This window comes from Motacilla alba, chromosome 14 (assembly GCF_015832195.1).
Source record: "Motacilla alba alba isolate MOTALB_02 chromosome 14, Motacilla_alba_V1.0_pri, whole genome shotgun sequence".
Lineage (NCBI taxonomy): Eukaryota > Metazoa > Chordata > Aves > Passeriformes > Motacillidae > Motacilla > Motacilla alba.
In genome coordinates, this window is record NC_052029.1 from 12,163,180 (window position 1) to 12,180,497 (window position 17,318).

Sequence of the window (17,318 nt, forward strand, 5' to 3'; positions counted from 1 at the left end):
TTCAGGGCCGGAATTAGGGTTCACATCACATATCTGATCTGGGTTGGGGGCAGAGGATGTGCACAGGAGGCTGTGGGACCACCACTGCTCCAGGGCCAGCTGTAGGCCCTGAGATGCTCAGGTCTGAGCAGGGAGTTAAAATGCATCCCTGATCCTTCTGCCTGGCTGCTTCTCCCCAGGGGGTTTGGGAGACCTGGAGTGTAGGTAGCTGTAGGAAAAGAGTGGCCAGTGTCCCATCATGGAACGGGACCAGCCACTGCATCAGACATGGGCAAACCCATGAGATTTAAGGAGCTATTCTGGCAGGCGCTGGTCTGGAGGGGAGCACAGTGCAGGGTTTGGTTGGGATGGGCTCTGGGAGCAGCCTGCCTTTGGTTGCTGTTCCTTATACATATACAAAAAAAACCCCAAAAACCTAAACAAACTATATATGACAGTTCTTCTGTTGCTGGAGGCTGGACATGGGGTTTACTGGGCCTTTGTCCATGCAGTCCAGCCCAGCATGAGATTTGATTCCTGCCTTCTCCTTGGGGTAATCATCAAACACTTCCCCTGACATCAGCTTCTGGCTTCTTTTCAGAAAGGCAAAGCAGAGAGGGACAGCTCACAACAGGAACATGAGAAAATTTGGGGCCAGAAAGCATGAGAGGCCAAAAATTAAAGGCCAGGAGCTGCAAGCTCTGCTGACCACACCTCTGGAAGGAGCTGGCCATCATCTACAGCAAACTGTGATCTCAGCTCGTTGTGCTCCTGCTCTGCCTGTACAGATGGACACGTACAGGCTGACACGGGCAGGCTCCATGCACAGCCCACAAGGGAATCTCCCGAACAGGCACCAGCCCAGGGGACAGGGACCATGGTGTCTTTGCCAATGTCACCTCTTGGGAAACTGAGGCACAGCGAGCTGAGCTCAGTCAGTGGAAAGCTGCTGTCTGTCTGTCCATCTGCCTGAGCACTGCTGAAGGCTCTGGCTCTATGATAATCTCATGCAGAGCAGGGTTACCAGTCACAGTCACTGCTTATTTAATTATTGTCTTTTTCCACCCCAAATCCACGCTGCCAGTTAGTCTGAGCAGTGTGCAACAGCAAATCTCCAGCCCAGGGCAGCTCCAAACCTCCCTGGTTTGCTCTTGGGATCAGCACCAAATGAGGCACCTGCAGCCAGAGACTGCTGCATCCAGCCCAGCACCCCTGGCTGGCAGCAGTGTGACCCCCCTGGGGCCCAGCAGCTGTACCCAGGTGCTCCTGCCCACCAGCCCAGGGATTTTGGGGTGACAAAGCCAGCTCTGTGAAGATAGTCCTCAGCTGCCCCAGGAGTTGCTGTTGGGAGGAGAGAGATGCGCAGGCTGTGGGAAAGAGGGGTTACATCCAGCTGATTTTGATAGTTCAAGTTCTCTTTCCCTCATGTTTCTACTCTCATTCCATGGTTTTAACATCAAAATTCCATGCCTCAGGGGAAGGCTTGGGAAGCTCCCCTTGCACACCTTACCCTGCCAAAACTCCCCTGAGATCAACCTCGGTGGTGAAGCACTGAGAGAGGGATTAAATCAGCAGTGGATGGTGGGGCATCCCACCAGTCTCCCCTCTCCCCACACCCACCTCCCCTCCCCCGGGTTGAATAGGGAGCATGAGAAACCAGGCTGGGCAGGGACGGCCCCGTGCCCCTGGCTTTCTTTCAGGATCAGAGCATCTCTGGGGCCGCTTGTGTTCCCCCAGCTCCTCTCCCCCCTCAGCACTGGGAGCTGGAATCTGGAGGCAGAGGGCCTGGAGATAGAGAAAAATGCAGGAGTTGGGGGTGGGGGGGGGAGACAGGGACCGTCCCTTCCCGCTACCACCACCGCCAAAGCCCCAAATTCTTAGACCTGGAGGAGTCACCACCAAATTCCATTCAACTGACAGAAAAGAAATCAAATCCTTTTAAAGAGAGCCCACTTTCCCCGCAAGAATGCTCCCTCGGCCTTTTGTTGAGGGCTTTGCTTGCTCCCAGCAGCTCGGAGGAAGCTGCTCCAATACATTAACCAGTTTAACTTGCTCGTGACCCCCTCTGCCCAGCGCACAATGAAACTCCTCGCCCGCTTTTCTCCCTGGCTCCTTTTCAGGAGCTAAATCCCCCGCTGTTCCCTGCTCGCTGCCTCTCTCACTCAACCTTTCTCAGGCCTCTGCTTCAGCCCCGGGAAAATAATGACGCTTTGCATTTGTATAGCCCCCGGCCCCGTGGGATCTCACAGCGGCCTGCACGGATCGAATCGTGTCCTCCCGCCCCGCCGAGGGGACCAGCAGACCCCAGAGGTGGAGGGGAAAAGCGATGTAGGGTCTGGGGCCACGGAGGGTAGAGGGGGCTTGCGGCAGGACCTGGTGGTGCCAGCGCTGGAGCACATCGGGGGTCGATTGGCATGGGGACAGTTCAGCATCAGTAGGTGCATCAGAGGCACTCATTGCAAGATTTGCGGGCTGGACAGGGAGATGCTGACGTGCTCCACTCTGCAGCCACCTCAAAGGCACTGCCAGACCCTCTGCTACAAGGGCAGGAAGGTTTTTTGTTGGCAAGGTGTTTAAAAAACCCGCGACAGATGAAAAAAGCCGAGCCCTTGCCCTGGCCCTGAATAGCGGAGCCTATCAGACAATGGGAAGTTAACCAAACCCGCAACGGGAGCGCAGAGTTCTGCCGCGGGGCTCTGCCGTTTTCCTACCAGTAATTGATGCAAAATCTCTTTTGTGCGCTCAGAAAATCCCAGAAAGAAAAAGCGGGGGGTGAGAGGCAGACCGCGGGCGGGATCCAGCTCCTGGGCCGCCCTCCTCCGACATCTCCCTCCCAAAGCTGAGCTGCACAGTGGGAGCGGTGGCCGCCCGGCCGCACGTCGGGGCCGAACCCCGTTAAATACCCCCGACAATGCGACAGCGGCGAAGTCGGCGCCTGACAGAGCTTTTAACCCCTGTCCGACGGAGCGCGCAAATCGCTGCGGGCAGACAATGCGGCTTTGCAGCTCGAGCGCGGCATTTCTCTCGGATGACCTGAACACTTTATTACTGGGGATTTATTAACCATTTTTAGCGGCCCTGAGAACCTGGGAGCCTCTTAGGGACCACCTATTGAGTGCCGGGGTCAGGCTGCGAGCAGGGGCGATGCGGAGAGTTTAAACCAATTTAAACCGACCTAATACCGTGGTATGGCTGAAAGGGAGATGCCTCACGTGCGGCCCCGGCCCTGGGTTTGGTGCGGGGATGAATCCAGCTATCTGCAGTGGAAAACTAGTCTGGAGTTTCAGTGAAATTAATCTGAAGTGGGAGCGATCATATCCTTGAGATTTGGGGGATCTGAGCAGAATGTTCTGTCTTGAATCATCCCTGTGGAGTCAGGCAGCGTGGGTAGCACAGCACCACCCTGCAGCCACAGCGAGCCTCACCTCACATCCCAGTGGGGGGAGTAATGGACTGTGTCCAAAATGGGATCCTTTTTGGGAGAGGGAGTGAGATGCCCATCTTGGTCCAGCCTTGGCATCCCTTTGGCAGAACAGCTGCGACAGACCCCATCTCCTTGCCCCTTGTATTTATGGGCCCCCTGAATTTGTCTGGTCCTGGAGTCACCCCTGTTGGGCTTAAGCTTTTTGTAGCCGAAGAATTGTCTGAACACCGGCGAACCGGGCACCAAACCTTCCTGGGACCATCCTCCCCGTGCCCACTTCCAGCTCCCTGCCCCTCAGGTGCCATCCTGTGCCCACTGCAGAGTAAGCAGGGTTTCCCCGGGGGAGCAGTGCCTCGCTGCCGACATCCCCGTGGCAGGTGAGGGCCGAGCCAGGAGGCGAGGCGCCTGGAGGGGAAGTCTGTGGGGATGCGGCCAGCGGCTGGACAATCCCGGAGGAGCCTTGCTCTGGCAGGACAGTGCTGCTGGAAGAACAACGGGGCCTGGCAGCAGGGCTGAGCCGAGTGGCAGAGCCGGGGTGGAAGGCTGGGACAGCCCTTGTGCCGGCAGCGGTGGCAGCACAGCGGCTCCTCAAGCCCCTGCCTCTCCGGGGGCCGGCGCGCACAGAGCCAGCATTGTCACTTGTCCCCGGCGCCGGCTGGGACCCCAACATCTGGCCACAGCGCGTGTCCCCAGCCAGTGCCGGGGCTGCGGGAGTGGCAGAGCAGCTGGTCGGGGGAAAAGTGCCTTTCCTCCCCTTTTGGCTCCTGGAGAAAGGGGCTCTTTCTTCATTCAGGGTTTTGCTGCTCGGGCTTTTCAGCTGCCTCTCGAGCCGCGGTTGCTGTGCCATCGGGTTGGAGACAAAGGGCGCCAAAAAAAAAAAAGAAAAAGCAGCAAATTGAGACTGGAAGGCTGGGCAGCAATAGCGGGAAGTGGGGAGTGTGGGATTTGGTTCCTGTGTTTGTATGGTCTAACTGTCTTTTTTAAAAATTTTTATTATGGGAGGCTTCTTTGGCAGGCCAGGTCTGTCTCCAGACATGGCCAATGCCCCGAAAAACGAAGCCCCAAAGTCTCCCCGAGTGTTTCTAGCCTGGGATCATGGTTCAAGTGCTGACCAAGAGAATGCATGGCCTAAAATCAAGAGGAGGCAAATGCTGGGGCTTGCCTGAGGAAGCAGTTTCCCTGCTTCATCCTGCCTGGTATTATGGTATTGTTTATCCAGTGCCAGAGATGAATGGAGCACGTGACACCAGGAAAAATGCAAGTTGGACAAGGTCCCTGCCCAAAAATGCAGCAGCCCCTGATTATGGCATTACATTGCAGCCCAGGCCCAAACCCAAATCCGCCTCCCTGTAGCAGCACACTCCCTGGGAAAGAAAACCCCAAGAGCTCACTGCTTGCAGACACAGAGGGTAAGGGGGGAAAGAGGCCCCGGGATTTGGCGCCAGGAAAATATCAAGTTGGTGGCACATCCAAGACCTGATTTCAACCCAGTTTTCTCTTTCAGGCACCACATCTCCCACTGTCTGGCTGGAAAAATGGTGTCTCATTTAACAAGCGATCATTATCATGATTAGTGATCACTGGGAGCGAGGGGAGGGGGCTGCTTGGTACCTATACAACATTTATTTTCAGATATCCCAGCACTTTGGGGCTTCAAAGCACAGTGCTGTGCCCGGGATGAGGTTGGTCAAGCTAGGAGCCTCTCCAGGTCTCCCTGAAGAAGGAATGAGAACAGACGCTCCTGGCTCCCTGTCCCCAGATTTACCCACCAGAATGGAGCTGGGTGGAAGTGAGAGGAGTGCTGTGGTTTTTTTGGGGGGGGGGTTGATGTTTTCAATTATGCTTTGCCTCACAGGAGACTGCTGGGACAATGCCTGGAGTTTGGTCAGGCTGGTCAGCTTTCTGGAAACCTCTTGGACAGGGCTGTGAGAACGTCTCGGTGCAGGGCTTTGGGCAGCCCGGGACGGGGAACGCACCCGCTGCTGCCGACAGAGCAGCGAACGGTGCTCGCAGCGCGCTGGGGGCTACAGGGGACCAGAGCGTCCCCATGCCCGGGTGTCAGGGGAAAGGGAGGAGGAGGCAGCGGCGCCCTGCCCGCACCCAGCCGTGCGCTCCCGGCCGCGGGCACGGAGATGCGCAGGGCAGAGGCCGGACCGGGCAGCACGGAGCCGGAGGAGCCGGGACGCGTGCAGGGGCTGCCGGGGAGGCCGCGGGGGTCGGAGGGGCGCGGGCGGTCCGCGGGCAGGGCCGGGCGGTGCTCACGCCCCGCGTGGGGCGGCCCCGGCTCCGTCCCTCCCCGGGCGGGGCGGGCGCGGTTTAAAGGCGGCGGCGCGGCGGGGGGCCGGCGGTGGCGGCGGCGCGGAGAGGCGAGGAGCGGAGGGTCGGAAGGATGCTGAAGAGCTGCGGGAGGAAGCTGCTCCTGTCCCTCGTGGGCTCCATGTTCACCTGCCTGCTGGTGCTCATGGTGGAGCCGCCGGGGAGGCCGGGGCTGGCCCGGGGGGAGGCCGGCGGGGCGCAGCGGGCGCTGCAGAGCCTGGGGGCGGCGGCGGCCGCGGCTCCTCCGGCGGCGCAGGGGCCGCCCGGGCTCCGCAGCTTCGCCGATTACTTCGGGCGGCTGAGCCGAGCGCGGCGGGAGCTGCCCCCGGCCCCGCCGAGCCCCCCGCGGCCGCCGGCCGAGGACATCTCCCCCCGCGATGTCTTCATCGCCGTCAAGACCACCAAGAAGTTTCACAAGGCGCGGCTAGAGCTGCTGCTCGACACCTGGATCTCCCGCAACCGCGACATGGTAAGGGATGGGGACAGGGATGGCGACGGGGCTGGTCCCCTCCGCTGGCCGGGATGGAGCGGCTCGGGACGGGCTGGAGCCCGCGCTTCTCCGCTTCTCTTCGTTCTGTGCGATCCGGGTGGTGCCGTGACCCAGCAAATACCACCTGCCGTTCCCTTTTCCCCCATATCGCTGAGCAGGGTGGCATTCCGAGGCTGGCTGGGCTGTTCTGCAGCCAGCTGTGTTTTCGGGAGGGTGAAATGCAGCGTTGCAGGGTGAGTGATGGAGAGAGCCCGACCTTGGCTCTTCGCACTCAGAAGCATCCCCGAACTCTGCTCCGGGGTCCTTTCCCCTGAGTACCTCCCATGGCAGAGCTGGTCTGCTTTCGGCTGGTGAAACTGAGGCACGGTGTGGGGGTGCAGCCCAGCCTGTGGGTGCCACAGGCCGAGTCAGGCCACTGCAGTTGTGCTGCTCAAAGGACACCTGATTTACCAGCCCAGGGCTGGGAGAGTGCCGGGATGTGCTGAAGTTCTCGGTCTCCTGGCAAGGGACTGGGCAGGACTGGAGTGGCTGGGAGCTCTTGTGGGTCTGCACCGGCTCACCCACACCAGGGCAGCTCCAGCGAGTCTGCTTCCTGACCTTACTGATGTCCTGCCCAGAGTCTTGGCAGTCCCTTATTCTGTCCTTTAAGTACTGAAGCATAATTCAAAAGGACAAAAAAAAAAAAAAAAAAAAAAAAAAGAAAAAAAAAAAAAAAGCTGTTTCCTTAGGAAATGTGCTTTGCCATTTGCTCTTAAGACACTTTTTCTACCCTTAGACAGCTTCCCAAAAGTAAGTTATGTCTGGTCCTAACCTTTTCTTCCTACTGTCTTCACGTGTTTCCTCCTGGCCTGGAACTCAGTTTCTTGCTTGCAAACTGTTTTCCTTGGAAATTTGGAGTGGCTGAGGGTGGAGGCCATGGAGGAAGGATTGACCTGCCCATGCCCCCCTCACCCAAGTCTGCTGGACCTTGTGGGGTCTTGGCTCCTTCACTGTACCCCAAGAATTGTCTTGCTACTTTTTTCCTCCTGTGAATTGTGGGGGGCAGGGGAGGTTGTGGTTTTTTTTGTTTTTTTTTTTTTTTTAACCAGGTTTCCTGGGTTTGGCAGTGGATCTGCCGCTTCTCCTTGGTCCAGTTATTTAATGGAAACCTCTTTTATGCTCTGCTGTCACTGCGAGGGGGTGGTGAGTGGTGGTGGAGTGAAACGCTCTTTGAGCACCTACAGATGATCCTGGGAATGGCTGCTCTTTTTTTTCTTCTCCCTCTTGTGAGCTCCGGCTTTCTTCTAGGGTTTTTTTTTTTTTTCTTTTTTTGTGCTTCGTTTGTCCGTTTGGATTCCCAGAGCCCTAAGGCTCGGCTCTCACGCTGTCCCCCTGGGCAAGCTAACAAAGCCCCTTTTCTCCTGGCGCAGAGAAAAGGCTTCGCAGCCTCTTGTGTGGCACTTTCCATGGGAACGAGGGAGCCGGAGCCGGCCGTGTCCAGGTCAGGTTGCCTAGAGATGAGGGCCATGAAGCCAGGGGGGCCACAGCCCGGCGAGGTGCCTGCCTGACAAGCCAAGCCGCTGAGTGACGGCTCTTGTACAGCACTTGAGGACAAGGAGCTGCCGAGAGAGCTGGAGGCAGCACAAACTCCCGCGGAGCAGAGCAGGGCTGTGGGGACGCCAGGCACAGGGGATGAGGCCGCCCCGCTGGGGGTGATCGGCTCCGCTCTTCCCACGCTGTCCCTGGGAAGCTTTGAGGCACCCTGGACTTCCCCAAACTTGGCATCAGGTTGGGGGTTTTTTGCCTGCAGTGTGTGGGTTTGGTGCTGTGGGGGCTCTTCTCTCTTGTTTCCCTGCAGTTCCTGCATCTCTTTCTTGCCTGGCCCTCTGGTTTCCATCCCAGGAGGGTGATTTGGTGGCAGCAGGGCACTGCCTTCTCTCAAACGTCTCTCTTGGTCTGAGTCAGGCCTGTCTCTGCTCATCCTCTCTCACTCTGGGTTTCACTAACGGTGCTCAGGCATGTGAGCTGCCTCACCAGCGTGGGGAAGTTCCTGCCCACGGGCTGAGAATCTCCTTTGCCTGATGCTGCGTCTCTTTCTCCTGATTGCCTCTCTCCCAAACCCCAGCCTCCCTCCGGCTGTTCATCAGGCAGGCAGGAGGGATGCAGATGCTGCTGAGAAGGGGTTAAATCCAGCAGGTAGCTCCTGCCTGGGCCCTGGCAGATAGGGGGGACAGCCATTGTGTCCTTCCTTGGCTGTTCTTTGTTCTGCCCACAATAGTCCCTGTTTCCTGCCCTCTGTCACCTCCAAGACACTGCAAAGGGCATCCCCTTCTCCTTCCTGCCTCTCTGCACAGGGAGAGCACATCCCTATTCCCTTCTAAATCTCCTCTTCGGGTTGCACAATCCAGGCTGGACAAGCTGCTTTTGGAGGAGAGTTATGGGCTTTCCCCTCTTTGCTTTGGGGAGAGTTTCCAGCTGTCTCAGTATCCTTAGGATGCTGGAGTGCGGGCTGGAGAGACTTTGCGCTGGAAAGGAAAGAGAGGGGGGAGGAAAATGGCCATTAAGCAGAAACCCTGGACAGGAGCAAGTCCAAACCCACCGCTTTCTTGCCGAGTCGGGTGATCTGCAGCGGCAGAGTCGCCAAAGACACCTCTGCTGCCCCTGGGGTTACCCTGAAGGCGGCTGGGTGTCCCTGGGGCACCCCAGAGGCATCCAGGCAGCTCGGCACACGCCTCGGAGCCCGCCAGGGCTCCAGCCCGGGCCGCCGTCCCGGCAGCGTGGGATCCGCTGGCTGCTCCCGCTCTGCGGCGCGGTAATTGCAGCCTTTGAAAAATTCCTGCTCTCGGGGCAAAGCGAACGGGTTTGCCTTCCAAAGAGCACGCTCCTCTGATGGAGGCTCCCAGATTTCTCTAGCACCTTGGCCAGGGTCCCCACCCACACGCTGGAGTGTGCTGGCATGCGAGTCTCACTTGCACTCCCACCAGAGCGGCTGAGACCCGGACTGCTCATCCCAAACCAGCTCCGCGGTGCAGCTGCCTCCCCCCCGGCCCTGGGCCATGTGCCAGGGCCTGCTGAGCACTGAGGAACTCGGATCGTGTGTGAGGGTCCCTCCCTGCTGTCCCCCGGGGCAGCCTGTGTGGGTTTAAGGGGTGGGAGCCCCTTAATTGCCTGTCCCAAACGCTGCTGCTGTCCTTGCCCATAAAAGCCCTGGAGCCGGTGAGCGGCGCGTGGAGCACCAGGCGGGAGGGTGGGGGACCCTTGCCACACAATGAGCTCATTGTTTGTGAGGAGGTTATTAAAAATTATAGCATTTAAAATTACAGTGGAGGATTCTTCCTCTTGCTGAAGGGAGCAGGGGGAGGAAGGGCCCGCGGCCCTGCAAGCCCCTTCGCCGCCTCTGCAGGTCCCAGCTCTGGGATCCTGTGCCAGCACAGACCCACCCCCGGTCCTGGGGAAAGCCACCCCCATGGATTGGGGCTGCTGCCATCGTGGCACGCTGTCATTGCAGGGACATCGCCATCACACTGCTCCCAACTTGGTGAAGAGGGGTGGGGATTTCCACCACTAAACCCCGAGGCTGGAGGGAAAAGAAGAACATTTGCTGTGGGGACACAAAGCTGGCAGGCAGCATCCTGACCTGCTCCAGAACCCCTCACCAGCTGGAGACTGAGTCCCCCCACCAGCACTTCTTGCTGCCTCCTTTCCTCTGCACCCAAATGGGGTGGCTGTGAAAAGGGTGCTGGGGTGCTCCATCCTCCGCCAGCATGGGGAAGTGAGATATGGCACAGGGTCAGAATTTGTGCCCTGCAGGGTCACGCGGTGCCTGCCTGGCTGAGGTTCCCCTTTTGGTGGGGGTGCTGGTGGGGTGGTGGCAGATTGGGGTGTGCTGAGAGTGTGTCACCCTGGGAAGTCACAGACCCACTCTGCCAGGCAGCACAGAGAGGGCCACAGAGATGACCCCGGGGTGGCCCTGGCTGGAGGGACACCTTGTGCAGCACCATGAGCAACCCACGAGCTCCACCAGTGCAGGGGAAATGAGTCACCCTGAAAGGAGAAATAAAGGGGAGGAAAAAAAAAAGAAAAAAAAGAGCCCTCCCCAAGGGCGAGGAGGGGGCAGTGGGGGGCTGCCGGCGGCTGCCTGGCTCCTGGGGGGGCTGGCCCCGTTCTGGCCGCGGGGATCCCGGGTGCCGCTCAGTCCCGGCCGCGGGGCCGTGCATTGTGCGGGGCTGCGAGGAGCGCTGGCAGCTATTGTTCGGGAGGGATTTGGCATCCTGTGTTTCTTGAAGCTGCAGTTCTGAGAACAATGAGGTTTCCTGCAGGGGCTGGGGGGGGGGCAGCAGGCCCTTCCTCTCTTGCACCCTGCAGGAAAAGTTACTGGGGGGGGGGGTCCAAGAGGTCCTTGCACCCCTCGGTGCTGTGGCTGGCACAGGGGCCAAGTGGGAGAGAGGTGGCTGTAAGGGCTGGGAGTACTTTCTGGCCCTGCTGGGTCTGGAGGTGGTAGTTCACAGGTGTCAGCTCAGGGATGTTGGCTGCAGTGTCCACTTGCACCACTACAAACTGAACTCTGCCCTCACGTCTGGCATCCTACATAGGAGATGCTAAAGGTGGATTAATATTTTTCACTTGTTCTCATCCTTTCCTGGCCTACCCCCTCCCAGGCTTGGCTGTCACCTCTGCTCACCTCCCCTGCAGCCCCATGTGAAAGGCCATGCAAGCAGGGCGCATCTCCCCTCCAAGAAACACAAATTAATTACAAAATTAGTTTTAAAAATGAAGCCTTTAATTGTTTTAGTTTTAATTTAATGTCATGGTGGTGTTGGGAGGGATATGGGAAACCTGTTAGGCCCCAGTAGGTGCCCACATGGGGTGACTTGCACCTGTGTGCCCCTGTCCCAGTCCCTGAGGTGCCACCTGGTCCCCCCGCACCAGGAATATCACAGGGATGCGTGTGGGGAGGGGCTGAGGGGAGATGCCTGAGTAGGATGAAACGTTTCGGTGCAGGCAAGTAATAAACAATTGTCTCTGTGGTCTATTTATAGAGGCTGAGTGCAGGATTAGTTGTGGGGTTATTTTTGGAGCAGCTGAAGGCAGTTGCTGGACGGCGCTTCTGAGCTAATCAAGCAAACATTTTCTGTCTCGCCTGTGCACAGGCTGTGTGTTCCCTGCCCCCCCAGCAAGGCTGAAACCTAGGCTGGAGTGCCAACTCCCCTGTGTGATGGGGTTGTCTCGGGCATCTTTGGATGTTGTCCTGCTGCCCTGCTTCAATTTGTACCCCAATCAGTTGCCTGACCCCTCCCTGGGCACCTGGGAGAAATGGGGACCAGCAGCTGTACCCCGAATTGGTTGGGGGTGACAGCCCCTCCTCTACACACAGCATTGACCTCGTGCCACCCCAGCAATGATGTTTCCATGGAGACACAGCAGCCACGGGCATCCTTGGCCCTGCAGCTGATGGGTCCCCGTCCCCCAGCTGTCTCCTCCTCACCAGCTCTTCCCCATCCCCTTTGCTCAGAGCCTTCCTGACCTCTGTCCCTCCCCACAAGCCAGGCTGCACGGCAGGCTGTGCATTTGTGAGAACTTGCCTTCCCACCTCCTCCATCATTTTTTTTCCCCCCGCTTTTTCTTTTCTCCTTTTCAGGCCCCAAAGGTCACTTGTAGCCCCGTCCCCTCCCATTGAGCCTCTCTGCAGCTCCGGGCTCTGCCCACCAGCCCCGGCTGGGGACCTGAGCAAACAGGGCCGGGTTAACCAGTGCAGCTGTATGCTAATGACTACTGCCCGCTTAACTCTCCTCGCTGAGTAAAGTCAACCCCACTATTGTACCCAGCTCCTCAAACAAGCCACAAAACCCCAGCGCGCTCCCGGGGCCGGCTGCGGGGTGGCACCCAATTTCCAGCTCACTTGTAATTCATCATCCCCAGCGCTCCATCGTCCCCCCTCTGCTGCCTCCTGCCTTCCCCCCCAGCCCTTTTGTCTTTCTTCCTTTGCCCTTTTGTGCACGTCTGGTTTTTAATAGCGCTTGGCAGCTGGTTGTGGTTTCTCTCCTCCAGCTTTGTTTGCTGCCCGCTGATTGATGGCGATGCCTTTCCCACCCCCTGCTCTCTCCTCCTGCTTCTCCTCCTTCCCCAAATCCCAGGCCCGGAGCAGCCCCTCCAGTCCTCCTTCCTGGGTGACATATGCCAGGAATTAGCTGTGTAAATAGAGGAGTGCAGCCGGGCAGGCAGCTCCGAGGCCCGGGCAGGCAGTCGGGTGCTGCCTGGCACCGTGGGATTGTGCTGGGATGGGGCCGTGGGGAACCATCCCCTCCTCGGGGCTGGCAAGTGGCACTCACTGGCACCGACTCAGCCCCCTTGGGTAGGACACAGGGAGCAGAGAGGAGCTGTGGAGGCATTGTGCAAGTGGCCAAGGACAGGCACGTGCTGTTGACACAGGTGGGGACGCAGTTGGGAGCCGGCGCCATGGGCAAACACACCTGCCCGGGCGGCTGCTGCGGCACCCCCGGCCACGCGCGCCGGCTCAGCTCTCAAATCCCTGCTCAGATCAGGCCGCGCTCTGCACCTGCTCCCCTGCATGCCCCCGCCTCCCCTTGTGCTGGGGACAGCCCCTGTGGCCCCCAACATCTCCCTGCCAGCTGCCACCCTGTGCTAGAGGCAAGAGGACGGGGATGCTCCGTGCGGGGGCTGGGGTTTGCTCCCAAGGGGAGCTCAGCACCCCGCCTGGTCTGAAGCTGGGTGTGTTGTGTGGGTGTCTGGCTCTCCAGTGCCACTCAGGGTTTGGACAAGGGGGAAGAAGTCACCACCAGCTTCCTGGAGGAGCTGATCCCAGGTGCTGCCCGGGGGTGCTGTGTCACATCCAGAGCCACATGGTCTCAGCCCCTCAGTCCTCAGAGGTGCCTCGTCTTCTCTTTCAGACCTTCATCTTCACTGACGGGGAGGATGAAGAGCTGAAGAAGCAAGCACGTGAGTCTGTGGCTCTTGTCCCTTTGTGTGTGTGACCTGGCCAGGTCCCCTGAAAAGCTGCCACCTGTGGAGCATGGTTGGCATAGGGCCTGCCCTGGGAACTCTGAAAATGCCCTGGCCACAGGAATGTGGGTTGAGAATGACACAATTTGTTTCACTGACGATGCCTAAAGCACCCTCTGCCTGGGAGCCCCATCCGGGGGCAGGTTTACTTCCCAGTCAGCCCAGCCCATCCCCTGCATGGTGCTGCTGGGGGTCTCAGTAACAGGGTGGGGTGCCTTTGCACCACTTTGTCCCTGGGGTGAGCTGGGGTTGATGGCAATGTGAGGGTTTCATGGGAGCATTTTCCGGGCTGGGGTCAGCATGGTCTATTCTCCCCATGCAAATGACTCCTTTTCCGGCTGGGAAGTGATTGCCTTTGAGCTGGGCAAGCAAAATAGGGCAGGGTTTTTGCTACCGTGTCCTGGGGAAGCTCAGGGCTCACAGACATGCCCTCACCCCCAGAGTGTCTGGTGCACCCGGGGCAAGGTGATGTGGGATGGCATCATGCTTAAAATGTGGATAGGGCTGATCCACAGTGCACCTGCAGCATCCACATTCCTTAGTCATCCCTTCCCTTCTCTCACATGGACAAAAAAGACATTCCCCCAAAAATTCATCATTTGCCCAAAGCAACATAGCATGTGGGTCACTGAGCATTGGGATTATCCATGAGTTTCCATCCCCCTGGCACACCTGGGACATGTGTGGTGAAGTGTCGCCATTTGAGTGTGTGGGGAGGTGTGGGATGCACCAATGCTGGGCTTTGACCCCTCTTTTTTCCCTGCAGGAAATGTCATCAACACCAACTGCTCAGCTGCCCACAGCCGCCAGGCCCTGTCCTGCAAGATGGCCGTGGAGTACGACAAGTTCATCGAGTCTGGCAGAAAGTAAGCGGTGCCCGGGGCTGCTGTGGGGGATGACAGGGCTGAAGGGGGGCAGGATGGTGCAAACAGAGACCATTTGTGGTTTTGGGGTTGTACCTCAGCGTGGGGACAGGGCAGCTGCCCAGGGTGGGTGTGACACTTCTGTCACTGCAGGTGGTTCTGCCACGTGGACGATGACAACTACGTGAACGTGCGGATGCTGGTGAAGCTGCTCTCCAGCTACCCCCACACACAGGACATCTACATCGGGAAGCCCAGCCTGGACCGGCCCATCCAGGCTACGGAGAGGATCAGCGAGAACAAGATGGTGAGCGTGGGGAGAGTTTGGGGCTGCTTTAATTTGGGCTGCGTGGAGAAGGAGCTGTTGTCTCACTGCGTTGGTTCCCCTCTCTCGCAGCATCCTGTGCATTTCTGGTTTGCCACGGGTGGAGCAGGGTTCTGTATCAGCCGGGGGCTGGCACTGAAGATGAGCCCTTGGGCCAGGTAAGAGCATTGGCGTTGCACTCCCAGGGGGACTCCTCATGGTCCCCAGGGCACAGAGAGGTGACATTTTTGGGGATGGGTGCTGGACCATGTCCCACAACCTTTCTCTCTTTGCCTTCTGGGGGTGTCACAGGGAGCTTCGAAACAAGCTGGGAAGGGCTTCAGTTCCCCCAAAGTGACTTTTAATCAGAGCTGGGCACCCACTGACCAAGCCCAGAATCCCGTAGGGTGCCCACATCCCCTGGGCTTTGCTCCTCTGCAGCCCCTCTCTGTCTCCCCGCAGCGGGGGTCACTTCATGAGCACGGCAGAGAAGATCCGCCTGCCTGACGACTGCACCATCGGCTACATCATCGAGTCTGTGCTGGGCGTGAAGCTCATCCGGAGCAACCTCTTCCACTCCCACCTGGAGAACCTCCACCAGGTGCCCAAGTCGGAGATCCACAAACAGGTACCCCAAGTTGCCACCTAAAAATTGGGCATCACGGCTAAGATATTGAATGATGTGTGACCAAAACAGCAGAGGGGGAAAGCCCCATTGGCCTATCCCTGTGGGATGATGCAAAGTGCCACTAGAGGCTTTGGGAGACGGGGTGAATTTTGCAGCTCCCCTTTCCTCTGCTTGATCCTTGTCGGCCACTTCACCCCTCTGTGCTTGCCCCCCAGGTGACACTGAGCTACGGCATGTTCGAAAACAAGCGCAACTCCATCCACATGAAGGGAGCCTTCTCTGTCGAGGAGGACCCATCCAGGTGAGCTGGGCTTCCCTGTTCCCCCCAAACCGGGCTGCCCTGGGGCCGCCGCCGTCCCGTGCTCAGCTCTGCTCCTCTCCTCCTCAGGTTCCGCTCCGTGCACTGCCTGCTGTACCCCGACACGCCGTGGTGCCCCACCAACATGGTTTACTAGGAGGCGCACGTGCCCTCCAGCCTCGTCCCGAGTTTCCCCGGTATCCGACGGGCGTGCGGGACCTGCGTGCGGGTGTGTCGGTCCGGCCTCGCCGCCAGGCGCACGGACGGACGGACGGACGTCGTTGCTGTGGTATTGCACAGTGTGTGTGTACTGAAGGCTGCTGTGCGGCCCCTTGACCCCTGCCCTGCCTGCCCGGCTGCCCGTGCCCGCTGCCTGGTCCGGCCGGGATGGCGCAGAGGGACGGGAACTGAGCACTTACCCACCGGGCACCCCGCGGCTGGCGGGCCCCACGCCATGCGTGGGGAGCGGCCGCAGCGCGGGGCCCTGCCCCACCCCGCCCTTGCTTCTCCTTGATGTTTTTTTATTTTCCTTTCAAATGTTAAGTTTTTTTGGTGTGTTCTTCCCTTCTTTGCCTTTACCCTCCCACAACCTGCTCCCATAACCCCTGACCCAGCCCATCCTCTCTCCCAGTCCCAAAATCTCAGCAGCGAAGCTCTGGCTCCCAGTTTGGAGGAGGGGTCCCTGTGAGCCCTGCTCCCTGGCTTGTAAGGCAGAGGTGGGCAGGGGAAGCCTCTGGCCATGGCAATGGCTCCTCCAGGGTCCTGCAAAGCTGCTGGGTGCTCCACAGCCTCACTGGAGGGAGATGGTGGGGTGGCTGGGAGCTGGGGTTGGTGTTAACTCCATTTCCCAGAGCTCCCCCCACACGGGTGAAGTGTTGCTGGCAGCATCGGTGGGTGAGCTATTTCAAGACTGGTGTAAAGACTTTCTATAAATATGGGCGTGGGAGGAGGGATTTTCCAGAGCTGCCACAGTGGGGTGGGCACCTTGTTTATCCAGGGTCTCCCTCCAGTGCTGCTCTGGCAGCCCTGCAGCTCTGCAAAAGAACACCTCGAGGTCTGCCCAGGGGCTGTGTGGGTGTCCCCTGCAGGGCCAGAGCATCCTCCAGCCTTGCCCTGGCTGTGGGTGCTGCCCAGGAGGAACCTGACCAGCTGGGCACTTGCCACAGGCAGGCAGCATCTCCCAACCCTCCCATTGTGCTCTCCCTGTTGGAGAGGGATTTATCTAGGGAGGGAAAGGGACCCTGCATCCTCGGAGAGCTGCCCTGCCTGCCAACACCAGCCCTCTCTCTGCCCCTGGGCTGAGCCAGAGCTGAACATTTCCAACTTGAAGCTGAGTGAAAATAGCCCATAATGGGTGTGTTGTAAATATGTTATTGAGCCAGTATTTTTTTTACTGTGCCTTTTTTTTTTAAGAAAAAAAAAACACATTGAGAAATATGTAGATTTTAAAATGCTTTTTATACATTTTCTGTGGATCAGAAAAAGAAAAATCCCCGACCTTTGATAATCTGTTTAAGAAAGAAAAAAAAAAATTGCGATGTCTTGTAACTATCACTTACCTTAATTTATATGTTCCAGTATCTGGAATGTCACTCTGTGCTTTCTGTAACTAGGATGTGTTTAAAGCAATAGATGTGGGAAGGGGAACCAGCATGGACAGTGTGTTCTCAGGGACCTGAACCCGATCGCTGCCACGGGGTTCCCGTGGGAGCGGTCACCAATAAAGCGGCTTTTTTGCTGACCACAGTCACCTGGGCTCCGGCGTCTCTTTATGGATGTGCTGCTCCCAACAGCCCTTGATCCCCCGCAGATGTTATCACCTCTGGCCGAGCTCTCAGGGATGCTCTGAGGAGGGGCTGCGCCTCCGTCCCTTTTTTCCCACGGGTACTGGGATCCTGCTGGCCATTTGCATCCCGGGGTGTGAGGGTCCTCTCCTCCTTCCCCTTCCCAAAAGGCTCGCACAGGGCTTGGCACCTCAGGGCTGGTTTTTCCCAGGCTCGGGGGTGGCAGGGAGGCG

The 17,318-nt window shown here is 58.5% G+C and overlaps 1 protein-coding gene across 1 annotated transcript; it reads left to right on the forward strand.

The window, feature by feature from the left end:
* The first annotated feature begins 5,731 nt into the window (after positions 1–5,731).
* LFNG (LFNG O-fucosylpeptide 3-beta-N-acetylglucosaminyltransferase) lies at positions 5,732–17,051 on the forward strand. Its single transcript, XM_038151579.1, has 8 exons — positions 5,732–6,188; positions 13,097–13,145; positions 13,975–14,074; positions 14,225–14,378; positions 14,469–14,554; positions 14,838–15,003; positions 15,219–15,304; positions 15,392–17,051. Exons 1-8 carry the CDS (start codon positions 5,793–5,795, stop codon positions 15,456–15,458), a joined length of 1,104 nt encoding a protein of 367 aa, XP_038007507.1. The 5' UTR covers positions 5,732–5,792; the 3' UTR covers positions 15,459–17,051.
* The last annotated feature ends 267 nt before the right edge of the window (positions 17,052–17,318 follow it).